The 23,723-nt window shown below is 42.7% G+C and overlaps 1 protein-coding gene across 8 annotated transcripts in view; it reads right to left on the bottom strand.

Annotated features, from left to right (window-relative positions):
- Positions 1 to 23,723, bottom strand: part of ABLIM1 (actin binding LIM protein 1) — a 698,379-nt gene that overhangs the window by 494,925 nt on the left and 179,731 nt on the right. For all 8 annotated transcript variants that reach the window (XM_085603287.1, XM_085603283.1, XM_085603288.1 and 5 more), the window contains exon 2: positions 16,978 to 17,112. In XM_085603287.1, the coding sequence (XP_085459413.1) occupies positions 16,978 to 17,112 (135 nt within the window). The remainder of the gene's footprint in view (positions 1 to 16,977; positions 17,113 to 23,723) is intronic.

The following is a 23,723-nucleotide window of genomic DNA, read 5'->3' as shown; positions in this document are numbered from 1 at the left end:
AGTAAATACATCCCTATGGTGGCTCCATGCCAGTGAATACATCCCTCTGGTGGCTCCATGCCAGCAAAAACATCCCTAAGGTGGCACAGTGCCAGTAGACACATCCCTATGGTGGTGCAGTGCCAGTAAATGCATCCCTAAGGTGGCACAGTGCCAGTAGACACATCCCTATGGTGGCACAGTGCCAGTAAATACATCCCTATGGTGGCTCCATGCCAGTGAATACATCCCTCTGGTGGCTCCATGCCAGCAAAAACATCCCTAAGGTGGCACAGTACCAGTAAATACATCCCCCTGGTGGCTTCAGGCCAGTGAATACATCCCTGTAGAGGCACAGTGCCAGTAAATACATCCCTGTAGAGGCACAGTGCCAGTAAATACATCCCTGTGGTGGCTTCATGCCAGTGAATACATTCCTCTGTTAGCATCACGCCAGTGGACACATTCCCAGGTTTGCACATCCCCATGGTGCCATCGCTCCATCATACACAACCCATGTTAATACAATGTCCCCCATGGTTGCTCAATCCTCGTCAGCTCGCCCACTTGAGGGGCAACATTTCAGCAAACATGTTGTTAAAGGGTGGCAAAAATTTGCTCAGCATATGACAATGGTTACACATCCCCAAACAGCAGATCCCCGCAGAAGCAATCTCAGGGACTGTAAGTCTGGGGTGGCCCAATCCAGGTGAGCGTATCATTTTGGTGGTACTATCCAAGTCAATGCACTACACACTCCAAAGTCAGCCTTTGCCTAGGATTCAGCAATGTTAATTAACACATTGCCATGGTGACACTACCCTAGTCTGCACACACTTCTAGAAGGAGGAAAATCCCATGAATGTCTCCACATAAGGCCAGAAACCCAACGATCACATCACCATAGTCACATGATTTAGCGCATCTGCAAAGTGGCTCAACAGAAAAATATCATTTCATATGGGGGCACAGCCCCATCTCAAGACTGCCATGCTTGACCGACTCTCACAAACATGTATCACCATCCTAAAGTGCTTTGAGAACTTGTTAAGGGTATGAAGCACTATGCAACTGTTATAGTAGAATATCATGCATTATAATATAATACAATATCTCCCATGGCACACTACTAACGTATCCTCCGAGGCACAATTTCCAGAAACATTTGCCCATGGGGCAATCCAAGCACACATATCCTGCTTTGCATAATCTCAATAGACATACTCTGTCCAGGTCAGTCCCAATAAATAGAACACATAGGTAAATCACAAGGAACATGCCCTCCATCACACAATGCCAATAAACATATATGCAGGGCCACGTGAATTATGTGGCTCTGCATCCACGCTTTTTTTGCATGATTATGGATTTGCTGCATTTACCACATAATCCATCATCTGCTGCATAATCAGCAGATTTTAACAAAAAAATGTTTCTAGCTCAATCGGATAAAAAATTACTACAAACATGGCATCATGTGTTGGCACGCAGTGGTAGGCCCTTCGCAAAGGTTAACTGCCCATTTTCAGTTGCTTATCTAAATATATGGTTGTTAAATTAATACTAATGAGGTGAAATCTTTACCCAGACTGTATTACCATGTAAAAAAATTACAAAATAATGAAGTAATGCTATCAAAATAGTCCCCTGCCGCAAAATTTCAGTGGCCCTGCATGTAAGTGTAGTAGGATACCAAGGCACATTTCCCCCACGGTACCTTAAGAACAAGCATTTGCAATGCAACAGGTCTCGCATTTTATTTATGTGTTTTTTAAAAACAGATAAATGAAGGGCATTGACGTTTACAATATCAATAGTTTGAACTCTCAAAAATGTCCAGCAAGAGCAAGCAGGATAATGCTCTTTGAGAAAATAGTGCTCAGAGGCTGTAATTTAAGCCTACTGAGCAACAACACACGTAACAGAGGCTGTCCTTATGGGCAGTTACAAAATGGGAAAAGGTGGTACTAAGGAGGGACTACTAAGCCTATTGACTAATGAAAAGCCACAGTTTACAATGGACAATGACACAAGCCAATGGAAAAACTGAGCCGAGAGTGGGCGGAGCTTCACGTCCATAACTTAATACAGCATGCCTTGCAAATCTGCGCATGCGCTGTCCAGGCTCGACATAAAAAGGTGGCGACGTCCTATGTTGGTTGTGATAGCTACTTTTGATGAAAAGACAGACTGTCTATGATGTTATTTTGAAAACAGTTCTTTCACTCCTCAGACGATTCTGCTCTCACACCTCGATTTGTGATAGCTTTATATCTGCTAAGACAGCTCTGGACTCTCATTTTATTAGCCTGGGAAAGATGATGGCGTTAATCCACCCCGCAAAATGTGAACCTCTGCCCTGTAGCTAACACACAGGGCTCTATGTAGGCACTCAACATACTAAGCTACCTCCCTCACTGTACATACGAACAGACGTGTCTAGAACATCCTTTACAGCACATGGGAGGGACACGGGAAATACATCAAGCTCCTATCTGGTAGGTGACGGGCTCTGTTCCAGCCCTGAGGGCATTTAAGGTATTAGTCTCCTAGAAATGTTCCAGTTTCATCCACCTATTCTCTAAGCAGTGCTGGAACTAGAAAAAGCAGGGCCGGACTGGGCACACAAACTAGCCCTAGCAATTCAGTTGGACCACCCGAGGAGGGAGGGGTGGGGCGGAGTGCTGGTGAGAGCACTGCTGCTGCTTTTGTTACTGGGTGTCGATATTGCAGCACCGCTGCAAAACCGTCTCCTAGTAACAGAAATGTCCCTCACCACTCAAAAAATAACCCCCACCCTTCCGGCCCACCGGTAAAACGCCCAGTGCCCGTTATGGCCAGTCCGGCCGTGGGAAAAGGTTTACCCCGGGAACGCGTAAATTGGGGGTCACGATGTGGCAGCGGAAGGATGGAGTCACAAGGGGCGGAATCATAAAAAGCTTCTTTTTTAAAACCTCTGCCGCAAATAAATTGGCAGCAAAGACAAGCGTGACAGTAAATCTGTTCTAGTTCACTTAATATAGCAGAAAGTGGCTTCATTTTGAAACATCTTACAGGGTTAAGGTACCTGCTGCAGAGGCTTGTTTATGCCCGACAATTTTCAGGGAATTATATTGATAATAGTAAAGTAACTCTAGTGGTTAATGCACTTTCTGGAGAGATATATGTTTTGTCCAGTCACAGTTTTGATACAAAGTAGAATAGAAGGTTAATGTGCCTGCTGTAAAGCACATCGTGTAACATGCAGCTCATAGATTTGTGTTTTATGTAGGTAGGTAAGGGGGTTACAGCTTTGACACAGAGATCCTTTTGTTTCTTGCAGTTCAGAAGTTGCAGTCCTAATATGGCACAGTGAGCTATGAACTGGTATCAAGGGCCTGCATGCAAACCATAACGCATGGTTTAGAACCTTACTGGGTTTTTTTCATACTCTGTCATTATTCTAGGGATGCTAAAAAGGAATCCCTTATATAATAATAAAGTCTTATTTGTACAGGCAACTCCAGCCAATGTGTTACATTTTAAAACATGATTTTGTGTTTCTACTCATAAAATGCCTACCAGTAAGGGTGGTGGGTGACTCATTGTGACCCTCATTGTCTTATGTAACATTTCATATATATTGATCAACACTCTTGCATGATTTATTGTCTCTGTATAATGTGTGCGTATAATGTAAAGCACTCTGAACGCCCTACATAGGGATGAGTAGTGCTATAAAATAATTAAATAATGATACCGGGACAAATTCATCATATTTCACTGAGGCCAAGCCGAGTCCTGGTTCAGATTCAATATTAGCTCCCAGATATGGGATGCGGCTGGATCTTACTCATTTCTTGTACTATCTCCCCCAAAAAATTGAGGCTGGAAACCTAAGAATTTAATGAATCAGACCTGTAACTAAGTACTTATTTCATAATCTCCCTGCTTGATAATACTGTTGAGCCAAATCCCCATTAATGTACAGAGAGGCAGAATACACACTCAGGGAAATAACCGTAAGAGTCAAGACAGAGATAGAAACTACATTGGCTCGATGGTGCAGCACTGGACTCAACCATTGCGAGGGTCTGTCTGTTCATACACATGCAAAAACAACAGTTGATGAAGAGATTCAGAACAATGTCATACATTCACCCCAGTATAGAGATCTGGGCCTAAATCAGTCGTTTTTTTGCTCACCATGCTATTCCAGTTTGAACCCAGCCATATGCAAATCAGTCTTGACCCTGTGCCTCATGGGAACAGTCCAGCCCGAACTGCTAAGCTAGGTCCTCCCTGGACTGGAACCAAGCATCCTAGGACCGGTTTCGGGTTTCACCCCTCTTCAGCCAGGATAGCTTGACTCCAGTGGCATGGAGAGCACGGGACTCACGTCTGAGCATACCCGTCCCACTCGGGGTGAGAAATGCAAAAGTAACAGATGATGGACAGAATGCAGAACAATGTCATACATTCATCCCAGTACAGAGATCTGGGCCTAAATCCATCGTTTTTTTTGCTCAACATGCCATTCTAGTTTGAACCCAGCCATATGCAAATCAGTCTTGACCCTGTGCCTCATGGGAACAGTCCAGCCCGAACTGCCAAGCCAGGTCCTCCCTGGACTGGAACCAAGCATCCTAGGACCGGTTTCGGGGTTTCACCCCTCTTCAGCCAGGATAGCTTGATTCCAGTGGCATGGAGAGCACGAGACTCACGTCTGAGCATACCCGTCCTATCTTGTTCATACACATGTGACATCAATATTTATGTATCTATACAGTGATGCTGGAACAATTTTCAGAGTGGGGGTGCTGCCATTAGTGTTACATCACTGAAGTCACGGAGAATCCAGGGATGTGAAAAATCCGAGTGTTTCACAAAGAACGTGTATGGAAAATGACCCCCACACCTGTTCAGCAGGAGAATGGTAAAGGTATGGATTGTAGCCAGTGGCACACTTTGGAGTAAACCGTTGCAATTATATGCTAAAAAAAAATGGCGTGGTAGCGCTCTGTCATTTACTGACACACGTTTTCCATTGAAATAGCCACAAAAATTGACATGCGGTGCTACTGATGCAACTATATAACACACAAATGATAATGTGTAAGAATCGTGTTTATGCAAATATTCCACATCACCAAGTAATTTCTTGATTTGCTTTGATCCATTTAAAATATTTATTTCCCTCACACTTCAGAATTACAAAAAATTTGCTTCATTTGTGCTTTATTAACTTCTGGCATTTTAAAATATTCGTAAAGTTAATTTACAGATATTTAAATGTTGTTGCATTTCCTTTTACACTTGCAGTACCGGTAGGATTGTCAGATAGCTTACTTTACAAAATCCTTTAACTCTGAGGTCTGAGAAAGAAAGGTAAAGATGAATCTTCATGTTAAATTAATAAGCAGCAATTTGTCAGAAGACATAGCCTGACATTTGACCTCTGCCTTTAAAAGCAGAGCAAATTTGACAAAGATAAAAACAAAAACTGAATGCATCTTTATTGCTCGTTCAACTTCTGAACTGCAGCATGGTTATTGAGGGTGTGCTGGAACACCCCCAGCACACCTTCTTCTAGCACCTATGTATTTATATGTTTAGACATGTTTCACCCCGAAAACAGGATCATTAACAAGGCACGTAATTGACAAACAAAATCTCACCTCACATCCCTCCCTTTGCACGTCCAAACTCTATGGGTTTGTTCAGCGATCTATCTTGTAGTGCAAGCATGGGGCAGTGGCTCCGCTCCTTCTCAAGCTCAGACCAGGACTGTGTCAAAATGGCCGCGGAACAGCGAAATGGCCAACGAGCTAACCACAAGTGTTTCCACAGCGCTTGCATCAGCGTCCTGGAGCATGGTTCTGTTATCAGCCTGTTCTCTGCATGTTGTGCACATCCTGAGCGGGGAATTACTTAAATCTTATCATCAGCTCAAGTCACCCTGCAGCAAAACAGGGGCGACTCTCTTCACTGAATATGGCGTAGCCACCTCGCTGGACATCATGAGAGCGCTGACTTAAATGTGTCTCATCCAAAAGATTTATTAACAACATGGATTTTCAATGATCAACTCCTGTCTGCACCAACCATTCTTTGGATGGTTTTTATTCGTTTATAGATATGCCTGGAACAATTTTGAGGTGGTTTGACCATGACACACAAACGCCCCAGCAGTTCTGCATACCTTACAAACTTATCTGCTTACAAAAAGCTCTACTTCACGTATAGAATATTGTGAGACCTAAAGGTACTAAAACATATCTTTGTTAGTATTGTTGAACCTTTCGGAGTCTCTGGACAAGGTGGATTATAATATTTTAGTTTCTAGCTGAGTGGAAATTGTGGGTGTGGAACGCAAGGCACTTATCTGCTTCAACATCTGGAACCCACTCAGTTGTGGTTGGAACTTAAGTTACCTCTTGTGCCCTTCTATTCTGTCATAAGGGGTTCTCCACCCGTGTTGTTTTAACTTATGACTTTCACACATGTCCACCAGACATTGATTTCTTCTAAAGCCAGTGTCCATCAATTTGGTAGTGAGGGGGCCCTCAAACATTCCCTCTCTCCTGAGCACCTGGCTGGACAAAGTTCAAACAAAACTTCTGTGTTGACTGGGGTCTGGGAATCTAACTATCTCCCCAGAACTGGGTAAATGCTGGGACCCTTCAGCAAATAGGTGTACTCGTGACTACCTGGAGACTCATGCGGCCTAAAATTGGTACCTTCACGTTGAAGCTACATCCTGCCTTTTCCCTACCAGCTGGGGCCAAGTTGGAAAGGACCTCTCCTGGGCCTGACCTGGGATGCCTCCTGCATGCTCAAGCATTTGTCTGCAGACTGGAAGCAATCGCTCGGCAGGAGCAGGTTACCAGCCACTAGCCGGAGAATCAGCCGGCTTGTCCTAACCAGAGACCATGGTGCACTTCTGACAGACGCCAGCAGAGCCACTGTGCAGAAGCAGGCACCATTTTCAATGCACACACATATCCCACCCTCGATAGTCTGCCATTAATCTTTAGGGTACTTGAAAGGGACCTCCTGGCCTGCCGCTGCACTCACTTCAACCTCAAGACCGCCTTTCTTACATCCAGGTGTGTTAGCAGTGAATGCTGCCATGCATTCTCTGCCTGCTCAAAGTTGCTCTTAGCAGAAAAAAAATAAGAATAGTCCCTTCCCCCATCTATGCAAGAGAGAGTCGTTAGATCAGGGTTCTTCATACTAGGGCGCGGACCCCCCTAGAGGGGCCTTAACTGATCCCAGGGGCTCTGGTTAAAATAAGCATGCTAGCTGATAGCAGTGCTTTGTTTTAAGCTGAAAACAAATGATAAACAGTAAGCCACTCTGTAAAGGGCCATCACTAACATCTTTTGTCATTAATATTTGGCTGGGAGTGTGTCAAAAGGGAAGAGACTCCAAATATTCTTCAAACTTCTCTGCCCCATTTCAGATAATCTCACTGTGGATATTTTTACACCTTAGTAAGGTTTAGCTAATCAGCATAGTATGTTTGGCAATCATGTATTTGATTGTATTTTTAAAAGGTTTAACATGTTGAATTAAGTCTAGACATATTCAAACATTGGAAATTTATTTGTGAAAATCCTGTGGGGGCCCTAATTATTATTTTTTTTGTACTGGGGGGTGGCGGCATAAAAAAGTTTGAGAATAAGCATGCGTAAGATTCACTGGGAGACCACACGTCTCTGTAATCTTGCCTTGAGAGATGGTGGGGGTTCCTGAGCCTGTTAGCCATCGCTTTCTTCCCTCCTCCTAGTTGCACATTGATTGGTAGGCCTGGGCGAGCTCTCTGCCAACTGACTCATGGATGTTTGTGTGCTCACATGGAAAAAAACAGGAATAGCCCACAAAGATGTATTGAATTACAGAATCTCTCCCCTAACCTGCAACCCCTACGCTTCTGCTACACCTGAAACCTTGCTTTGGAAGGCAGGCGTATCCAGGCATCGTTTGTAATTACAGCTCAGTGAGGGTTACAGCCCCCCCTCCCCCCCCGGGCAGAATACTCTTGGTATTTTATTAATTATAGACATGTATTTCAGGGCGTTGCCTTTTGTTTTAACCTTTTCTCCCAACGTATACTCAGTAGAGAGTATCAATTATGTGTGTAGCAAGAGCTGGGAGGAGCAGGCAGCATCCTACTCCTGGCCTATATTAAATGTTAGATGTTTGCAAGTTCTGAGTATCAAGAAATGTGTAAGCAGCCCTGTTCCTCCACAACCCACTATAGCTATAATAGAGATGTCCTGCCTGCAGGGAGAGTCGCGAAGATGGGCATCTTCTAGGATAGAAGAATGACCTTGACTCTAACAGAGTCAGCAGAAGTGGAATAGATGAATGGATGACATAATATATTAAGGCATTTGTACAGCAACTTTGACAGGATCAGCTGTCTCTATGCACCTTGTTGTCTGCTTCAAAAAGTTCTTGTACACCAGAAGCAAGCATTGACTTATCTCAATATCTAATTCAATAAATTTTAGAACCGTCCAGAGCGAGTTTTTCCATTGCCCCAGACGCCCGGCATACTGGAAATGAAGAGTTAAAAGGAGCAACGTAGTTCACCCCTTGTCTGCTTCTACTTTTTTTTAGAACAACAAAAGCAGATCCTGACTGCTCAGTTCTGAAGGAGGTTAATGCTGGTCCCAATCGTGAGCTGAGGGTCATATCCATGGTCGTCACAGATATAAAAATAAGCACTCTGTAGATCAAATATGCATGGCAAACTGTTTCCTGGGCAATTTGGGAAATGCTACTATTTGTAATAGGTATTTTGTTATGCTGTTCAACATCACATCCTCTAAAACGTCACCAAGCAATCACAAAAAGTTGCGATGGTAGGAGTCAGGTAAACCTAGCTGCTTCCACCAGTTAGACCCTAAATGGTACAAGCAGCTAGGTTTGCCGACTCATACCAATGATTAAGGCATCACGGTTACTACCATCACACCGTTTTTGTGAATGGATTTTGGGTGATTTTTTTATGCTGCCTGAGTTAGAATGCTTGTTCTGTCCTACGTTTTCCGTAATGGTGGAAAATTTAGAGTAAAGCAAATGGCACTTAAACACCTCTGGGAGAAATATTGTGGTTTGACTCCCAGAAGTTTATGAACTTCCAAAGCAATATCTGACTAATCACTTTGAATTATTTTATGGATTGGCATAGGATTTTTAATGAAAGTTAATGCAGATCAGGAAGGTGCAAATCTTCAACACCCAGAGAACATGCCTGGGTGAATGAGGTGGCCACCCCTTCTTCGTAGGAGTGTTGGGTAAGGGTGCTCAATGTTACCCTGCGACAAATTCCTAGAAGTCTTAACTGTTGTTAGAAGAACGCTTAAAGAGCCCTTTAGCTTCTTTTGACTGCACATATTATTTAGACATTTATGGAGCAGTGAGATAAATAAGGGCAAAGAACTAATATGTGGATTACAATCAGTTGACCATCTACTGAAATATAGGGGGACACTTTTTTTTTAACTTACACACTTTACAGCAAAAAATGGAAGTCTGAGTTTGTAAATATTTATTTATGCATGTACATATGGGGCTTATCAAGTACAATTTTATATCTCCTGATTTTGTTCCATATGTGTATCATGTTAAAACCTCTTATGAGAGGTCATGTATCTACATATGAATATATTTTCCTCCCACTGCAAAGAAAAAGAAAAAATTAATTTTCCTAAAGCTCATAAAATCACCACTCTATGACTCATCAATTTCATCTCCCAAAACATCCCCTATCTCCACTCTCTGACTCATCCCAAAACCAATTTTACTACTATGAACTCCCAGACAACTCTTTCCAAACTCTTCCCTCCATTAGCCATCCTTTATCCTATTAACCCAGCTAACTGGCTCATGTGTCTAACACTCCCAAAACCAATGGATATTTGCCCCACTAACCCACCACTAATCCACCTTTGGGTACCGGAGTAGCATGCTACTCGCCAAAAAGCACTTCAACGCCTCATCAGGGGTTGTGAACGCTTTATAAATACAATTACAATTTTGCACAAGGTTAGAATTTCACCAGGGTACCACTTAAAACTGTGACCCAACGAATGGAGAATCTATATCATAGTCCTGGATATTATATTACGAGGGGGAACATTTTAGCCACACCTTTCTCTTCATGATTCTGAGGACATGACCTGTCGACCAAACATGGTGATATTGTTAGAGAAGTGCGGTTATGCCAAACCTTCCCATCTGCCCCGCACAGGCAGGAGCATGCACACTGCCTTGTAAGCCTCTAGGGTGATAGCCTGTTATGTCACCAGCTAACTATGGAGTAAATAATTGTCTTTCATTACAGTGGCTGCTGAGTTGGCTTGTCAGAACACCAGACCCCTGTTTCTGACAGGTCTTCCTTCTTTGTACACCACAAACTTGGGGCTCCTCATACAGAGTCATGTGTATGTGACCACCCTCATCCTCCTAAGAACTGGGGAAAGTCTTTGTCCACAAAATGTCTCATCTTTAGTCAGTAGGTAATTACCTTTCTTTTTCAAAGACATGGCCACCCTAAAGACACATTGGAGTTTCCTCCACAGCCAGTTACAGAGTCAGAGCTCAGTTCCTGAAGGCGATTATTAGTTCTCTTTTTCCTCAATTACTTCAGACTTTCACAATGAATCTTCGCTGTTCAGACCATAAAGGGGAGGTAACCCCATGATTGTGGTGCCAGAAGCATCACTAAGTGCAACCATTGGTTGGGGCTTTTGAGGCGGTTTTGGATGAGGTGTCACAATCTCCTGCTGCTGAGGAGCCCCAAAGACAAATTTAGACTCACTGGGTGCTTTTCTTTAAAAATACTGCAGCCAAATTTGGAAATTCTGGTTAGAAGTCAAGGGGAAGATCTTTTTGGTGACTTGTCTCTCAGTCATATTTGTTTCTCCCTAAATCACATCAGACAAAGATATTTAACGGTGGATTGTGAGGTCGATGCTGACTGACAAACAAATTAATTTTAAAGTTTGGAATATCATGACCAGACTAAGAATAGAGGGACAGTATCGTGACTTGTACTTGACTGTATTTCCCGAGACGTATTCTTTTACAACCGAAAATAGGGTATTTATTTTTCATTATGTCAGATGGAAGTATTTCACTCGAACAATTACCATCTCACTCTTATATTATCGTTTACTGTTTTCTATTAATGTCAATTCTATTCATAGGTAGTTGTGCATTTCTTTAGGGTTGTAATAATCAACCAGCAAACCTGCCCTCAATGTCTTTAATTTATTTGTTTGCTCCAAAATTCAGAACTATTTATTGTGTTACCTATGAAGATTATATGATTACATTTGTTTTTTAATGGGACTTATGACCTTGTTTGCTGTGCTTTTCTATTATTAAATAATACAATAAGGGCTCCCGACATTATGCTAAATGAAAAAAGATATATTTTCTCTGCATCCCGTTATAGGCCAAATATGTTTCTTCTATTTAGTTAAACATGTTGTTATATACCTTCACAAAATTTAGCTCGAATATTTTGTCAGAAATGTCGATCCTTTATGGTTTTTAATTAGAAGTCATGGAAACCCAACTACAGGTCCAACCCTTACATGTAATTTTAAACAAGATCAAACTTTAAAATGTTGCTGATACCTTCACTCACCAACAGTCAAACTAACTTTAATCTGTTCTAAGCTAATAACTTGTATTTCATTACCACATACAATAAATGTCACATTATTCTAGAGTGCTATTTTTGTGTCTGCACGTTGAATTCACTACTTTGGCATAAAGCACACTGCAAAAAAGAAAGAAATATTTGGGTAAATTAAACGGATGGCACCCTTGATTTCAGGATTTACAGAGAAATGCATGCCTGACTCATCTGAATCACTGATACAATTCAATGTAAGGCAGATTGAAAACCTCAAATGTAGTAAATTATTAAACTTACCATTAAGAGACCGATTTTCAGAGAGATTTCCAGGTCAGCCAAAAGGTATGGCATGTAAAACGTATGTGTGTCACCCATCTATGGATTCCAAAGAATCGCCAGAATCACTAAGTATGTGCTGGGTTTGTTTGGAGTAACCAGTTTACATTTAATATCAAATAATGGGAGCCTTACACCATTTATTCTGAAAACATTTCATTTGAAAGATGTTGACCTGTGCCAGCACTGATCTAGGGCTTGTTGAGGTGTCCAATTGTTAGAAAACAAATCTACATGCCAAGGGTATATATATTTTCGAAATAGGAAATAGGTATAAAAGATAGAACTGTCAAAAACTGCAAATATTTTAGTTTGGGTGTGGAGGTTGGCATGACTGGGGATTTGGCACCCACCATTGCGTTTCTTAGGATGTCTCCTTTAGACCTCATATATCTGTGATGACCTTTTTCAGTCTCCCGCCGTATTTATAACACTGCATCTTTAATCTCTTTTGCTCAATGGCAGAGATGCTGATCTTAACCCTAATGCCTGAAGTTATGCAAACAGCAGTGTGGGCAATAGGGACTGCACCAGTGTATTTAATTCTCATACATGTATAGTAGAGATGCTCAACTTCCCGTGACCCCACCGCTAAGAAGTCACAAATATAAGAGAGAAGACTTTCTCTCAAAGTAATTAGGTTCTGAAAAAGAGCATACAATTGAACGTAATGCCTTCATTAATTATGCACAAGCATGTAATTAAACATCTTTCTTTTTTCAAATTATACAAAATGTTATGGGATCCACAAAATACTTGCAAAAATGGAGTGCAAGGACTCTTGAGATTTCTTATTTTCAATTATTCATTATTTGTAGATATCTAGTCATTGCAGCTAGGTTTTATTAACCTTTTGGTGTATATGAGATATTTTAAGTGACGTACGTTCTATGATTGTTTTTTCAGCCCTGATGAAGTCCATGTTGGACGAAATGCGTTGGCTGGGCTGATGCATTTGACTACAAATAAAGAATAATTGATAATAATAAATCTCAAGACTCCTTGCACTACATTTTTGCATGTATTTTGTGGATCCCATAACATTTTTTATAATTTGGAAAAATAAAGATGTTTAATTACATGCTTGTGCATAATTAGTGAAGACATCACGTTCAATTGTATGCTCCTTTTCAGAGCCTAATGCCCCAGCTTTCCCAGAATCCTTCCAATCAAATCCCTCACACTTTCCAGCTTACACTGAAAGTGCCCCCCCTAGGAATGCTAACTCTTACCACGACAGACTGCCCATGTATTTAAAGAATGCCAATGCACCAAGGCCTCTTTTAAAAGTGGTCCTTCTTTACCCAATATACATTGCCCCGGCATTTGTAAAGGCGTCAAGAAACAGCAGCCATAACAGTTGGTCTATTTCCAAAATGAGAAATCTCCCAGTTAAGTCCTGTAGAGTGTTGCTGATCCTCCCTTTTTCTAAATGATCAATCTGGCTTTCGTTTGCAAACATCTGGATCATTTTAATATGTTTTCACTCTTAAGATTGTCATTAACGTCTAATTTTAATATTAAATTGGTACTAAGATTGGTACTAAGACTCAACTCGTTGTGGTTGGATATTTCAACGGGATTTTCTTCGGGTCTTTTAAACTCGGTTTGTTTTCTCCTATCACCATCACCAGCAGTTGAAGTGCATAGAAAAGTATGTGACCAGTGATCCTGAGTCCCTTTGGTGCGGGGGCAGTGAGTGTGGGGGTTATGAGAGACGTGGATAAAAAGAACATAATGTTCTGTACCTATTTTGTTTGCCTTTCACCCAAATGTAATTGACACACCGTAAATGAAAAGTAAATGCAGATCAAACGAATCTGTGGGAAATTGGCTGTTTTCGTACAAAAGTCCGCTTGGGTGCCGCATGTCTCACGGGAAGATCACTGATTTGAATCTTGGTTAGTGCACTAGGGAATAGTGACATGAATGTTCATAGTGCTAGGACGCCCCAGCCTCAGACAGAAAGCACTGTGGATATGTATGTCATTAGCTGAGAAACAACAAATACTCACAGCATAAGTAAGATTCGCTGCTACAGTTTAAAACATATTGTACACAATAAAAGATGGGCACAAATAGTACAAAACAGATTGCCGCAAAAGTTTGCAGTATTTAAGTGCTTTGAAAGTTATATTTTTGTAAATAGCAATCACACTGTACCTAGTTCAAACCTTATTATGGGTTTGCATTAGAAGGATGGGCTCCAGAACTGGTGACACCCTTATAGTAGCTCCCAAAAGAATAATTCTGCTGCAATGAAGCTTCAAATAACACTGTCAACTATAGCCTACACTGGCTTTCAAGCAGCCTTTAAATATGCTGATTAATCAATTGCACACAATTATAAGTCTTTAGATAGCGGGCACTCTGAAGGGAGGGCTTGTTTCTTCTGTAGCTGTCTGTCAGTCCTCTCGCTTCACAGTACAACGAGACCCCTCCTTCTCTTTCACTCTGAGACAAGATCAGCTGTTCAGGGATAGTTGTTTTACTCACTATCAAAAAGAATGGGAGTTGTTTTGGTAAAATTAAAAAACATTGAGAATGTAGTTCAATAGGTACTAACCAGTCAGAGTTCTGTAGGGCACAGATTTGCCTTACAGTTGGTCAACCGATGGTTCAGTTCATGCGTTTTAGTAGGAGGCTGCACTGTCTATCTTGTGGTGACTGCGCTACATTTTCTAGGTGCATGTGAAAGCCATGGTTGTGTGACAGCCTCAGCACATCTTCATCCTTAGCTGCGCTACCTTCTTGTCTCCTAGTCAATTGCCATCCTTGTATGACTTCCTGTACGGGTTGTGGAAGACATAGAAAACAGACTACAGCATCCTGTTTATTTTTGCATTAATCCTAACACTCTTAAAAGAATTGTTATTTTTGAAATTCCTAACTATTTAGGAACTTTGATAAGTTTTAAGAATGCCTTTGTATGCCTGACACAGGATTTGACACAGTCGCATTTTTAAAAGAAAAAGGTCTTTCCACATTTTGCTACTTCACCAAATGCAGATCTACGAATCTTACTGGTTATATTGATTTTCTTTATCAGTATTTTACCAAAATAAAAAATGTCTGCTGTAGTAGATGTCCCCATAAAATGTAACGGTAACAGCATCCTTCATATTTATATATACAAAGATCCTAAAACCAAATGGTTTTTCACAGAAAGACAAGAAGTTATTAAGGAGGGTGATTGGCCCACCATCCAAAAGCGCTGCCTTCTCAAACTTCTCACACATACATTCAAGCCACTACACAACAAGGGACCGGCAAACCTCACTCGGCGGCTTCATTTCCATCAACTCTTCCAACAGACAAATTCACTGAGCATTACGCTCACTCGCATACACACCCCGCATCCACGGACGCAGAGTGGGTGGTTGATCATTCTCCTACCTTGCCGCCAAATCCTGGAACGACCTCCCCCAACACATCAGGGAATCCTCACTTCTTGAATTCCGCAAGAAGCTGAACACCTGGCTTTTCAATTAGCCTTTTGCAGGACCACCAAGACTGCCTGTACTCAGACACAGGCTCACCACACGCCGACTCTCACCTACGCAGCGCCTGGATACCCTCATGGTTGACAAGCAACACTCTACAAATTCACCTTACACTAGATTACATTACATGCCAGTAAGAATTTCGTATTTGCCGTATTATGCAGCAAAAGCATCAACCTCCTAGACTTTCATGTTTGTACTGAGAGGCCTCAGGATTACTCAAGCCCAATGAAAGGTGTTTAGGGTCTCGCCCATGATGGTGAATCATCTTTTTCGAGTGCAGCAAAACCTCCCCATGGTAGACACTTGAACATCTCGCTGCATTTACGCTCAATTCTAGAATAAAGGTGAAGCTGACTTTGGATAAAACCACATCGGACAGTGGGCCAGATGCACTTACACACTGGTCGCAAAAAAGCGCTATCAATTTGTGAACTGACTCTTTGCACCCAGTATTTTATTTTTTCAACTGACCTTTGTCCAATAGGTTGGTTCATGAAATAAGGGATTGCAAGGAATCTCAGAACTGCCTGCCTATTTAATATTCATTAGGCAGGTCGCAATTCGCATCCCCCTGCAAGGGACGGCTGTCCGCCATTCCTGTGATTGAATTTCAAAGTGGAAAACATATTTTATTTCAGGCAGGTCAAATTTCTTAATAGAAATGGGGCAGCTTTAAAAAAAAACACATTTTGAAAACCTTCAGTGAGTGCTGGCAGTAGATCCCTAAACCACTGCATTCCCCACCCCCTCCAAATTGCCACCATGATTTACAAAGGGGGTGGTGTAGAAAGAGGACCCTTGCTACCCCAAGCGAGTTTAGTTGTGGTTGCAAGTGTTTGATAAATATGTTACCGAGTCCCACTTTGGAAGGAATGCCCACGACACACCCTTTCCAAACTTTTTATCGGTATTCATTTTGAACCCATTTTATGATTCAGAAAAAAATTCAAATGACAAAATAGGTTTGGAAAAAGGTGATTTAGTAGTTGCAAACCATATCATATAGCGATCCGCAGGGTTTGCAAACAACCGAAGGGGCATATTATCAAGCACGGCGTTAAATTTATCGCCGCTTTAGTGGCAGAAAACTGCCGCTAAAGCAGCGATAATGGCTTGATAATATGCCGCAGAGAATTCTAATAGAAGCCCATGTTGACACCAGAACATGGGCTTCTATGGGAATTCTCAAGGGCATATTATCAAGCCCATTATCGCCGCTTTAGCAACAGTTTTCTGCCGCTAAAGTGGCGATAATTTTAACGCCGTTTCTTGATAATATGCCCCGAAATCACTTAATTAATTTAGCTCCTTGTTCCAAAAGGTGAAGAATTCATGCGCACTATGGGTCAAATATGAGCACTTTGTGGATGGCTCTCAACCAGTGTAGAGAACCAGCCTGGGCAGACATAACTTTAGCCGAGGCTCACAATTGTCCCGTGTGAGTGTTGGCGAGAACAAATGGGTGAATACAACATTAAAATTTGAAATAAGAAATAACAGCCACAGAAACCTTACCTTTGCAGGTGAAGCACTTGATGTGGAAGTGCTTGGCCTGAACTCGCAGCACTTCGCCTTTGCAGGGGTCCCCGCACTTATGGCACTGGATAACAGGCTTGTCAGCGGCATGGCTGGGATCCTGGGGGTGGGCCACTGCAAAGAAGGGGTGCAAACATTAGACAGCGGAATACTGCAGGCTGAATTATAGAACTGAGATCTACAGTGTTGCATCACTTGCCATCCTGGTATCGGCCTTTGTGGGTAGAATGTGAAAAGACACTCCGGAAAGGTACTATGCAAAGCCAGCCTACCAAAACCCGACCTTACACGAATACCTCCCTGCGAAAAGTTGGACCTGCACCTAAACTCACCATCAAAGACTTGACTCAACATATGCTAGGACAGAAGTTGGAATAGAGAATCAACCCAGTATTATAATATATGTAAAGTGAGTTGACTGCATTTAGAAAGTAAATAAAGGTCGAATTTTGACAGTCTATATTTTGGAGATTACGTTTGTGTAAAAGACACGGTACAAAGTCAGGTAACACCCGCTAGGCAGGAGTGTCAAGCTTCATAGAACATAGGGCCACAGGGCGAGGCCTGTAACATGTCATGGAAATTGGATGTAAATGATGCAACCTCCTGGTCTAGTTGCGGATACACTTTATCCTGTATAATCCCAGATAGGCAATGCACCAACCCACACACCCGCGCACGCACACATTCTCAGATATGATTGCAGTAATGATAATATTGTGTGTTGTACAAAAAGCAGATAAGCAGATCCTCATTGTATGGATTAGTTAGAGATTTTCTGATCATGGCCCACTCAGGGTTTTACCTCTCGTGACTCAAGACTTCCCCCACATTTGAAATAACGCTCACACCCCCACTGTTAGTTCTTTGAAGCCTTTGCTTATGGCACATCATGGTCCACATTGGGTACTGGATAAAACCATAATGTTCTCAATACCAAGGTAGCTTTTAGCTCCTCTTGCAGCACAAAAGGCCATTGATATTCATTAGGAATTGGAGGTTCCTTTAGGATTGTTTTACCTCATAACATGGTGGATTTGATTAATAGAATCTGAAGCAGCGGAATGGTACCCTCACAAAGTTCATTTGCTCAAGAAGAAATTTTAGGACAAATGGTGGTATTGCTGAAAAGGCAAGATGAACGGTGGGCGGGCACATCAATATTCCAAGGTGGGTTAGTTTAAAAAAGTAGGGAAATACACTCTCTGTATACCCTCTCCTATTTTTGTGAGTATTCATTTGCCTTTTGCTTGTAGTTTCCTACCTTGAAACGCATGCACAGTTTCTCTTACCAAAAGAACATTTGCATTTTTAGGGCGGGAATTTAATACAAGTGTAAGGGGAATCAGCATCTTCATAGGGAGACTAGGATGCCTGTGGAGAAATAAAAAAGAAGGAAATGTGCAAATTCAGATGTTCATCAGATTTTGGCACTAAAAATCATCCCTTTGTAAAGATGCTACATCCATAAATGTTATGTGAGTGAATACTTCCTTGAGATCTTTGAATGGCATAGATTTTTTGCCACACTCCTACGAATCTTTTGAATCCAATGAAAATAGGAAATTTGCTGATTGGATTTTGGAACTTGTTTATGGGATGAGAATTATATTGAGAGCCCAAGATTTAAAATAGCAGTGCTTTGAAATATCACAATATTCTGATCTTTTCCTCGGAACTAATGAAGCCAAAATTGAGTGTTCCATTTCTAGACTTGCTTCTTGAATCTTGCTTGAAATCTTGCTTGAAAGGGTTTGGGAATGGTGAAAGGGGTCATTTGTGGAATGTGCAATGTGACAATGGAAGGAAGGGTACTGACTAGATCACATGCAAACACTGATGCTCTTTATGCGGGCCTTGAAGGGACATTTGCACACAGGGATACGCTCTATGTAGCCCTTGAAAGGACATTTGCACACAGGGATACGCTCTATGTAGCCCTTGAAAGGACATTTGCACACAGGGATGCAGTCTATGCATGCCTTGAAGGGACATTTGCACACAGGGATGCACTATATGCGGGCCTTGAAGGGATACTTGCACACACTGATGCAGTCTATGTTGACCTTGAAGGGACATTTGCAAAAACGTAAGCCCTCTATAAGGACATTGAATAGACATTTCTAGAAAACATCCATTCAGTCCTGGCAAGCTTCTCAAGTCCAGGCATGACTAGCTGCTCCAGTCCAGGTTTTTTGGGCACTCTGGGGCTTCGAGTCTTGTTTGTTGCAATATAGACCCAAGATTATAAGTACCAGAAAGCGAAGATAAACCTAGACTGGAGCAACTAGCTACACATGACCTTGGAGACCAAGGCATCTATGCCCATTCAATTGCTTTAATTAATGTGAGCGTAGGAGTAATTTACTGCATGGGCAGGAGGAGAATGAGGTGGACAGGAGGAAGAGCAAAAGAAGAAGCAAGAGGGCAGTCATGGATCACACAAGAGCAACTTATAGAAGAGAGGACTCATTTTAGGAGGAGTGACCCTACCTACGAATGTGTTGTGTTGCAACGCGCAGCAATAATATGCTTTGCTGTGCTTTGCAACACACACCACAAAATATTCTTGGAAATAAAGGCTGCTGTCACTCATAATTTTTGCCACAGAAATGAACGGGTCCCTATGTTTACTAGCCCAGCTTCTTACGGTGGCCTTTACACACCTTATGATATAGGTGTTCCTTCACTGAGGAAAAACTCTAGCTACTCTGTTCATTCGATATTTTTGAACCCACACAATGGTGCGAGAAAATTTTCTCGGATGAACAGAGTAGCTAGAGTTTTTCCTCGATGGAGGAGCACCTATATCTTAAGGTGTGTAAAGGCCCCTGTAAGAGGCTAGGCTAGTAAACATAATGACCCTTTCGTTTCTGTGGTGGAAGTTATATTGATAGGGAGAACACGAACGTTGGCCCCTGGCCTTTAGGCGAATCCTCTCCCTCTCCCTCGGACCCAGCAGTGGTCGGGTCCATTGAGTTAAATATGCAGTCACTCATAGCCAGATTACGACAGAGTGCCGAGACTTTACTGGGAGCACAGGGAAGACTTAAACCATGTGCATGTTTTGAATGTTCTAGTTGTATTAAAGTGCTCACTTTCGTTCCGTACGTCAAGTGCAAATGGTGAAAGTCTGAGTATGCTGGAGCATCCTCGGGCTTCTGTGGTAGCGGTAGGTTTGCCGCCCAGCCGGTAAAAATATTTGCCAATGACTTGGGGCTTTCTAATCCGAAACATAACGATTTCTGAAGCAGGAAAGAGCAAATGGCGGGAGGGTGGTGGTTGCGGAGGCCTGCCTTGTTGGGGAACGGTGACGGATTTTGTTTCCTATTCCATTTGTCAAGCCTGGAATAATAAAGACAGAAAGAGTCCGGCGCGGTTGTGAATGGGCCGAGAATCCTATCAGCTCACGTGGAACGAACCGGCCATGTTCCCCCCCACAGTTTTCTAAAGATAAATAGGGGGACGTGCACAAAGCTTTCAGGCGCTCGCAGACACTGGCCCAAGCGATTTGCATTTAATTAGCATAGGCAAGAGAAATCTTCCTGGGATCCTCAAGGAAAAGGGGAGGGGGTCCGGGGAACGAAGGGGAGGAGGAAAGAGGTTGGAAGAGGGAGAAAAAAGGTTGGGAGAGTGAGGATTAGAACAAGTGAAGAGGGTTAAGGCAGAAGCGGAAGTAACGAGTAATAGTGGGTGAAAACAGACTACAAAACAAGACGCAAAGTAAAACAAGACGCGCGGCCGCAAGACGCGCAAAGTGGTGGAGGTGGGGAGGAGCGTTGAAGCGCGGGCAAGACGGAGCGGCGGAGCGAGGCGTGCGTGCTTGGGAGAGCAGTTTGCTCTCCCAAGCGAGAGGAAAGCCAGACGGCGGCTGTGCGCGTACCTGTACGCGTAACCACATGCTCTAGCCAGACGAAAAACGCGTGGTCGGATTTTTAAAGTCCATTCACTAAATGTCTCACCAGTGCAGCGCATGCGCTGGCTCAGGCGAGACCAAAAAGAGAAGAGAGCGCCTTGAGAGTGGATGTCAACTTTTAACTAGCCAAGGCAAAACCAATAGGTTTGACCATGGCAAGCTGAGCAAAGGTAAGTTTTTTTTATTTCATTTATTATTGCAAGGAAAAAATATTACTGCCTAAACATAATGCCATACGGTTGCAAGAAAAAAAAAATTTAAAAATAAATTAACCATTACATATAATTTTAAGTAAGCATGTATCCTACCAGGCAGGTGTATTTACAACTGACACAGTAACCCTTTCTAGTTTTACTCCGTATCAATGGAAAATATGTAACTTATTGGTGAAAGAAAAGGTAACACTGGTTCTCAATTACTGTGATCTGAAGACAAGTTAAACACATAAGGACACGGGGGTGTCGTCCACGGGGAGTGAGGAAGACGAAAATGATATCAGTATGGTACTTTATGAGCAAACTAGTGGATTGACTTTTACCAATGGACTTGCTAATACTATACCATCGATATATGCCGATGATCAATTGTCTATCAACTTCATTTGCTAGCTTCACAGACTATTGTATGTTGGCTTATGTTTATGTGCACCAGATTATAAAATGTAAATAAAGTGTTTCAAAAAATAACAAATGGAATGGGAAAAGCATTGTTAAAGTGTTCTCTCACAAGCCCTGTACTAAAGTGAACCATGTCTAGTTTTAATGAACATCACAGTAAAAATGTAACTTATTTGCACAAATAAAATGTACTATTTGCTTGGATTTACTGGGACCTCAAGATCTAGTTTAAACGCACAAAGATGACTAAAAACTAGAAATAAGAACAATGTAATGAAAAATAGCATTTGCAAAGCAAGGTATTAGCTCACAAGTCCGGGAAATGATGTGCACCTCTATGTAGGTGGAGGTGCACGTGATCAGGCTAATATGCTGCCATGAACAGTGGAAGAGAGCAAATTGCTAAAGTGGGCTGATCCATGCTCTAGTGGGAGGAAGCAAAATGTGAATGACAGTTGAACTGACCAGTGGATAAAAAGGGTGACCCACAGCCCCTGTATTTATGTATATGTGTATGGGCTTTATTTATGATTTTTCTAATGTGAAAGATAGGTGAAACAGCTTAAGCTGTCTCCAAGCCATACATAAAACAAGCAGAGTCGAGTGGCGTGGACTGGAATATAGTGGAGTGTGTTGGAGTGGATTGGGGTAGTGGGGTAGTGGGGTGGGTTGTATTGGAGTAGATTGTGGTGGATTTAATTGGGTAACGTGGGGTGGATTGAGTGGAGTGTGGTGGGCTGCAGTGGGTGTACTGGATGGGGTTGATTGGATTGGAGTGGGTTGATTGAGATGGGGTGAAGTGGATTGGATTGGATTGAAGTAGGGTGGATTCGATTGGTTTGAGGTGGGGTGTATTGGTTTCAAGTAGTATGGTTTGGAGTGGGTGAATTAGAGTGGAGGGAGGTGGATTGGACTGACTGGAGGATTGGAGTGGGTGGACTGGATTGGAGTGGTGTGGACTGGGCTGGGCTGGATGGATTGGAATGAGTGAGGTGGACTGAACTGGGGAAGAGTTGATTGGATTGGGATAGAGTGGGGTGGATTACAGTTGAATTAGATGACTGGAATGCAGTGGAGTGGATTGAAGTGGGGTGGACGAGATGGGGTAGATTAGATTGCAGTGGGGTGGATTGGATTGGGGTGGGCTGGAGTGGGGTGGGGTGGATTGGAGTGGGGAGAAATCGAGTGAGGTGGATTGAAGTGGGACGGAATGGAATGGAGTGAGGTGGAATGGAGTATGGTGGGATGGGGTGGGATGGAGTGGGGTGAATTAAATTGGTGTGGGTGGATTGATGCAGAGTAGACTGGATTGGAGTGGGGTGGACTGGATTGGAGTGGGGTGGATTGGATTGAGTGGGGTGGATTGGATTGAGGTGGATTGGACTGGGGTGAACTGGATTGGGGTGGGTGGATCGGATTGAGGTTAATTGGATTGAAGTGAGGTGGATTGGATTGGATTGGATTGGATTGGAGTAGGGTGGATTGGAGTTGAGCGGATTGTTTTGGATTGGAGTGGTGCAAATTGGAGTGGGGCAAATTGCTTTGGATGTGAGTGGGGCTGATTTGAGTGGGGCAGATTGTTTTGGATTGGAGTGGGGCTGATTGGAGTAGGGAGATTGTTCTGGATTGCAGTGGGGCAGATTGGAGTAAGGGCAGATTGCTTTGGATCGGAGTGGGGCAGATTGTATTGGATTGGAGTTGGGTGGATTAGAGAAGAAGTGGGGTTAATTGGATTCGGGTGAGGTGTATTGGATTGGATTGGAGTGGTGCAGATTGGGCTTATTGGGGTGGATTGGATTGGTGTGGGGTTGATTGGATTGGATTGGGGAGGATTGCAGTGGATTGGAGTGGGGTGACTTGGAGTGGTGCCGATTGTTTTGTATTGAAGTGAGAAAGATTGGAGTGGGTAGTATTTGAGTAGGGTCAATTGGAGTCAGCAGATTGTTTTGGATAGGAGTGGGGCAGATTGGAGTGGGGCGGATTAGACTTGGGCATTCTGTTTAGGAGTGGGGTGGCTTGGAGTGGGGTTGACTGGATTGGGGTAGATTAAATTGGGGCAGATTGTTTTGGATTGGAGTGGGACACATTGTTTTGGATTGGAGTGGGGCACATTTTTTGGGATTGGAGTGGGGCAGATTGGAGTGGAGAACTTGTTGAACTGGAGTAGGGGAGACTGTTTTGGATTGGAGAGG

This window comes from Triturus cristatus, chromosome 1_2, assembly GCF_964204655.1.
Source record: "Triturus cristatus chromosome 1_2, aTriCri1.1, whole genome shotgun sequence".
NCBI classification, from domain to species: Eukaryota; Metazoa; Chordata; class Amphibia; order Caudata; family Salamandridae; genus Triturus; species Triturus cristatus.
The sequence above is the reverse complement of the archived record's forward strand: the minus strand, read 5'-3'. Positions and strand labels throughout refer to the sequence as shown.